Source organism: Phascolarctos cinereus, unplaced genomic scaffold (genome assembly GCF_003287225.1).
Source record: "Phascolarctos cinereus isolate Bilbo 61053 unplaced genomic scaffold, phaCin_HiC Scaffold_4;HRSCAF=312, whole genome shotgun sequence".
NCBI lineage: Eukaryota > Metazoa > Chordata > Mammalia > Diprotodontia > Phascolarctidae > Phascolarctos > Phascolarctos cinereus.
Window position 1 is genome coordinate 250,669,319 of NW_027555847.1, and position 6,442 is coordinate 250,675,760.

The window sequence follows — 6,442 nt, forward strand, 5'->3', positions numbered from 1 at the left end:
CTTTGGAATCAAAGGATTAGATTCAAATCTCATCTCTGACATTACCTGTGTGACTCTGGGCAGCAACAATAACAAAAATAATAGCTAACGTTCATCTAATGCTTGACATGTATATAATTTCATCTGATCCTCACATCAATTGACTTAACCTCTCTAAGACTCAATTTACTCATTTATAAAATGAGGGAATTGGATAGCCTCTGAGATCTCTTCCAGCTCTAGACACTATTACCTGTGTAACAGTCATTTTGTAAATAGTTCCTGTTAAATAACTGGTAAGAGAGATCTAATTACTCTCCAAAGAGATTTCATTAATGTAGATCCTGCAATACCACGTTTGCTTTTTAAAAAGTTAGACTCCTTTGAAATCAGAACATCCTTTGGGGGGGGGGGTGCTGGCTACTTCCACAGTCAAGTTTGATTACCACAAGAAATCTGGCACTGTGATTTCCTGGCCGCTTTAGGGCAAAATCACAACATAAACCTAACTTTTTAGAAAAGGTTGCCTATCAGCAACTCTATGGAGTGGAGGCTGCCACGATTCCTGAGCTCTCCCAACATCCTCCCAGAAACCAGGGCAGTATTGCTAAATGATTGGATAAATGTAAAATGATTTGCAAAACTTAAAAGTGCTTTATATTTAATTGCTAACTACTGTTATTAACAGAAGCAGGAACAGGAGGAGTCTATGGGAAGCTGCTAAATGATTGAATCAAGGAGTCTCAAGAGAGTTAGTTGGAAGGAGTCTCAGTGACCATCTAGTCTCCCCCTAACCCCCAACCCCCTCAGAACTGAAACAAGAAGTCTCTAAAGTGAGAAGGGGAAGTGAATGGAGAAGAAGAGAAAAAAAGAAAAAAAGAAAAAAATATGGAAGAGAAAGAAAAAAAAACATGTAAGTCCTATCCATAGTACTTAGCACATGGTAGGAACTTAATCAATGCTTATTGATTGCCAGATTTACTGGTAAATAACAAGACTGTGACTCTGCCTCTGGGGATCAGCCACCACAGTCCCCAGACAAGATGGGTTTCAATGAGACCCCTTCCCCGACTGTATCCTGCCCAGAAGGTAAGAACCCAACATAGATAGGAACCAGCCCTGCTCCCCCGACCCAGTCACTTACTGTAGGTGACAGTGACGGTCACTGAGGGCCCTGACATCTCTGCTGAGGCCACTCCCTCGGGCTCCCTGAATCCCAGGCCTGACGATCATTCACTGGCCCCCCAGGTTCTGCCCCCTCCCCACACTGCAGGTAAGACACCCAACCTGCCAGGCGCCCAAACCTGTCCAGGCTGCTGAGCATGCTCAGTGCAACTTGAAGGAGAGTCACCAGGCGACAGGGCAAAGTCCATCTCTCCGCAGCTTAGCAGCAACCTGAGACAGTCTGGACTCAGATGGGAGAAGGGGAGCTTACAGGGAGGAATCACAGCCCTCCCGAATCTCTGCTTTTCCAACCTTTCTTTGCTCCTGTTCCCTAGGCCTGGAATATCCTGTCCTTATCCCACCCCTTCCCTTTTTCATCTCTTCTGGTCAAAATCCTAGCCATTCTTAGAGTCCTAGTTCAACTTAGAGCCTTCTCTGATTAAACTTTCAGAAGACTTCGCAGTTCTCTATAAAGTGTCCTTGACATTTTCTAGTGCCTTACCTCTGTTAATTATTTCCTATTTAGGGGAATGGCTAAACAAGTTATGGTATATGAATGTAATGGAATACTGTTGTGCCATAAGAAATGATGAACAGGCTAACTTCAGAAAAACTTGGAAAGACTTGTATGGTCTGATGCTCAGTGAAGTGAGCAGAGCCAAGAGAACGTTGTACACAATAACAGCCATGTTGTTTGATGACCAATATTGATAAACTTAACCCTTCCCAGCAATACAAAGATCTAAGACATCTCCAAAGGCCTCATGATGGAAAATGTTAAACACATCCAAAGAAAGAACTATGGAGTTTGAATGCAGATCATAGCATACTATTTGCTATTTTTTTTCTTTCTGTTGAGTTTTGTTTCCTCATTCTGGTGGTTCCTCCTATTGATTCTAATTCTTACTTACAACATCACTAATGTGAAAATATGTTTAATAGGCATGTATACGTATAGCCTATATCAGATTGTATACCATCTTAAGGAGCCTGGTGGGGAGGGAGAGGGAGAAAAATTTTAAACTCAGAAGCATATGGAAGTGATTGTTGATAACTCAAAATAAATTAATTAAAAATAATAATAAAAATAAAAAATATTTCCTATTTATCCTGTATGTAGCTTGCTTGGTATATTTTTTTTGTTTGCTTATTATCTCCCTCAATAGATTGTAGGCTCCTTGAGGTCAGAGACTGTCTTTTGCCTTTTTTTTTAATCCCTAGAGCTTAGCACAAGTCCTGGCATATAGCAAGCACTTCATAAATGTTGATTGACTTCAAGGCAGGTAGAGTTGAGGTCTGAGAGGTTGAGACCCCTCAAAGACCAGAGTACAGCATGGGGTCATCTGGAATGAATTCACAGACTCAAGCATTCTTTGAGTCAAGTTGGCAAAGATTTATTGTTATGCTTTTCAGCAGGCAAGGATTCTTAAGGAAACCTGCGAGAGACTGAGGATAAAGCTAGGGTTTATATGGAAAAGGGCATGGGAAAGGCATACCAGGGATACTGATTAGGTATTCTGAAGGTGTAGGTATCTTTGGGAGCTATGGATGGCAAAGTATAGGGAATATACCAGACAGGGAAGGAGATGTCAGAGGATCTTGGGAATCTGATGGAAGGAACAGTCCCAGGGCCAGCCAGGGACAAAACTCCTTGGGCCAGACAAGACACTCCTCTCTCTCTGTCCTGATTAGCAACAAGGAAAAGTTTTCCCACAAAGACAGGAGCTCACTAAGTAATTGGGAGGCTTCCAGAGATGTGATCTTCAGGCTGGGAGCAGCTCAGCATTCTCTCAACCAGCTTTGTGTCACCAGGGAGAGAGATAAATATTTTGCTGAGGCCTACTCATGAGTAATTGCTAGGCACAGTGTCCTTGGGCTGGGGTAAAACTGCCAGGGATAGTGTATTTCTGAAGCGAGGGAGAAATTGGGGTCCAAGCACAGGCACCCAAGCACCCCATCAGTAGGTGGTGCAGGAGATAGAGCAATGGGCCTGCACTCATCAAGACTTCTGTTCAAATGTGGCCTTAAACCCTCACTAGCTGTGTGACCCTGGGCAAGTCACTTAATCTCTATTCACCTGTTTCTTCAACTATAAAATGAGGATAAAAGGATAAAAGGGTGCTTTGTAAAGCACTTTGTAAAGCATGTAAAGAGCACATGGTAGGCTCTTAATAAAGGTTTGTAATCTCCTTGAAGACAGATATAGTGTCATATACATATAGTACTGTACACATAGTAGGCCAGACACTTAATGCTTATTGAACTTGTGTAAATTATCTCTTCTTCTAAGTTTTACAAAAGAGATTTAACTTTAGAGAAGACAGCAGGGAGGCAATGAAATGTTTGCTACATCTTACTGCCCTTCACATAAGGGAGTAACTGGCCTCCTTTCTATTCCTCACATAAGACAGACCATCTCCGGGCCCTGGTCATTTTCAATGTCTGTCCTCCATGCCTGGAATGTTCTTCCTCCTCATCTCCACCTACTGGTTTTCCTGGTCTCAGCTAAAATCCCACTGTCTGCAAAGAAGCCTTTCTCAGGGTCCCCTTTCATGCTAATTCCTTCTGTCTGAGATTGCCTCCAATTTGTTCCTATAAAGTTGTTTCCTTGTTGTCTCCCCCAGTCAGATTGCCAGGTTCATGAGAACAGGACTGATTTTTCTTTCTTTTTATCCATAGCACTTAACAGAGAATCTAGGCATAGGAGATTAATAAGTTTTTGATGATCACTTGTTGAATGGATGAATGAACAGATGAATGAATGAATATAACCTGACTGATGAGACCATTTTTCTGCAGAAGATTATTCAAAATCTTCAGAAAAATTCTATTTTTCTATAGCATTTGAAAAGTTTCTTCAAAGATATTGTATAACCACTTAATTTTACCTCTAAGTACTTTATTTAATCTCAGTTAAACCTGGTAGACTCTAAGTTCTCTAAAGACAAGGACAAGACTTTCATCTTAGCATCTTCTAGCACCTAATACAAAATCTTGCAAGCAGTAGGCACTCAATAAGTGTTGGAAGGAATGAATAAAAATCCTTTTGTGTTTTATGGCTGCTTATGAGTCATCATGTAGTTAGCACAAGGAGTTTCTCCAAATAAGAGAAACTAACATCTCCTTTCCACACCTGAGTTTCAGAGAAGTGTTTTCTTTTTGGGCCAAAGAAAAGAGTGAGACTTTTGAAAAATGCTCATTTAATTTTTAAGTCATTGTAAAGAAATTTGGGACAGCTAAGTGGCACAGGGATAGAGTGCCTGGTCTGGAGTCAGGAAGCCCCGAGTTCAAATGTGACCTCAAATACTCACTAGTTGTGTGACCCTGGGCAAGTTACCTAACCCTGTTGGCCTCAGTTTCCTAGTCTGTAAAATGAGCTAGAGAAGGAAATGGCAAACCACTCCAACCTTTTACCAAGAAAACTCAAATGGGCTCAACAAGAGTTGGACATGACTGAAAAGTAACTCAACAGCAAAGAAATTTGTCATTGTAGACTGAGTCATTCGTTTTTAAAATGTTTGTTAACACCTATGTCTTGCAGAAAGAGAATAGTGTTCAGAACCAAATCAGGGCTCTGAATTTGGAGTCTAATTGGCCTGAATTTAAAAGCTCCATCTGCCACATGCTATAGGTATGACCTTGGTCTAGGCACTTAACCTCTCTGGGTCTCCGTTTCTTCATTTGTAAACTAATAGACCTTTAGGGTTCCATCTCTAGATCCATGATCAAGTAGATTTGGATTTTACTCACTTTGATGCATATTAATAAAACTGACCTTTGGCTGTGCCCACAAGGAACTAAAAGAGTGAACAAATCTACCTGTTCAACAGAGGGCAGGGGAGGAGAAGAGGGCTGGCCTCTTGGACTTGGTGGATTTCCCAAAAGTCTGAAGTCTCTCTATTCCCTGTGGGCCAAAGGTCAGTAACATTTATATCAATTGCAAAAATGAAATCATTACTAGAGTAGGAGGATACTTGATTCATGTTCACTTCACATTTGGTTTCTTAGATGAGGTAACACACACAAACGATTCTTTAGAGAAATTTTAAAAGGGACAATGAATCTGAAGATAGGATTGTGAGGTCAAATTCAACTCAGATCTTGTCTATGTATAGTGCTATGTAAATCTGTGGTCTCATGTAGAAGTATCAGTTGTACATTTATTGAAATATAAAAAAAATGTTACTTTATACCCATGAGAATCATTGGAAATGGGGTTTCTTAAAAAGAGGGAAAGTATGGAAATAGTATTTTAAGTTAGAGGACATCAGATCCCTGGTTCTTCACCATACTACCTGTGTAACCTTGGGCAAGTCATCTCCCTTCTCTGCTTCTCAGTTTCCCTATTTAATTCAACAAGTATTTATTATGCATCTACTATGGGTTAGGCACTGTGATAGGTAATAGGCATATAATTTTTTTAAAATTACACTTCCTGCTCTCAAGGAGCTTATAAGGAAGAGTGAGGAATAGTAGGTACATAAGTAAATAACTACAAAATATTTATTTCAAGAGGAAGTGTGTGCAAAAGGGCAAGGCCTTTCCTCTCTCTGGGCCTCAATTTTCTCATCTGAAAAATGTAGGGAGTGGACAGAATGGCAAACATCTAAAGTTCCTTCCTACTTTTAACATACCATGTTCTAATATGAACATTTTTACAGCTGTCCATGAAATGATAGGATGAACTAGATTAGGAATTTTTTAAAATTTATTTTTAACCTTCATTTAAAAAACATTTTGAGCTCCAAATTCTCTCCTTCTCTCCCTCCCCCAACCATTGAGAAGGCAAGCAATATACCAATTATACATGTGAAGTCATGGAAAACATCTGTCTATATTAGCCATGTTGCAAAAATAAAGTGAAAAACACATCTCCAATCAAAGTTCATCAGTTCTCTCTCTCTCTGGAGGTGGACAGCATTTTTCATTATGAAGCCTTTGGAATTATATTTATCAGAGTAGCTAAATCTTTCACAGCTGTAGAGCAGGAATTTTTAACCTAGAGTCTAGAATTTTTTTTAATATCTGGGTAATATAATTGCTTTACTTCGTAATCCTGGACATTTTATTTTATTTTATACATCTGAAAACACTATTCTCTCGGGTTCCCTAGGCTTCACCAGACTACTAAAGGTATGTATGACGCACAAAGGTCAAAAAGTACGCCTGGACTACATGATGTCTGGGGGGCCTTCCAGCTCCAAATTCCCTAAGCCCAGAACCACGCCGATGACTCCATCTCTCTCTCTCCCAGGTAAACTACTCCCTTTGCATCCCGGTCGTGTTCGCATCTCCAGGA

The 6,442-nt window shown here is 40.3% G+C and overlaps 1 protein-coding gene across 3 annotated transcripts in view; it reads right to left on the reverse strand.

Moving 5' to 3' along the window:
* BAG1 (BAG cochaperone 1) overlaps nucleotides 1-1,345 on the reverse strand; it is a 52,850-nt gene extending 51,505 nt beyond the window's left edge. The window contains exon 1 of one of the 3 annotated variants that reach the window (XM_020967377.2): nucleotides 1,124-1,345. In XM_020967377.2, the coding sequence (XP_020823036.1) occupies nucleotides 1,124-1,160 (37 nt within the window). In that variant the 5' untranslated portion in view covers nucleotides 1,161-1,345. The remainder of the gene's footprint in view (nucleotides 1-1,123) is intronic. The other 2 variants (XM_020967383.2, XM_020967378.2) reach the window with 2 other exon arrangements.
* Between the last annotated feature and the right edge of the window lie 5,097 nt (nucleotides 1,346-6,442).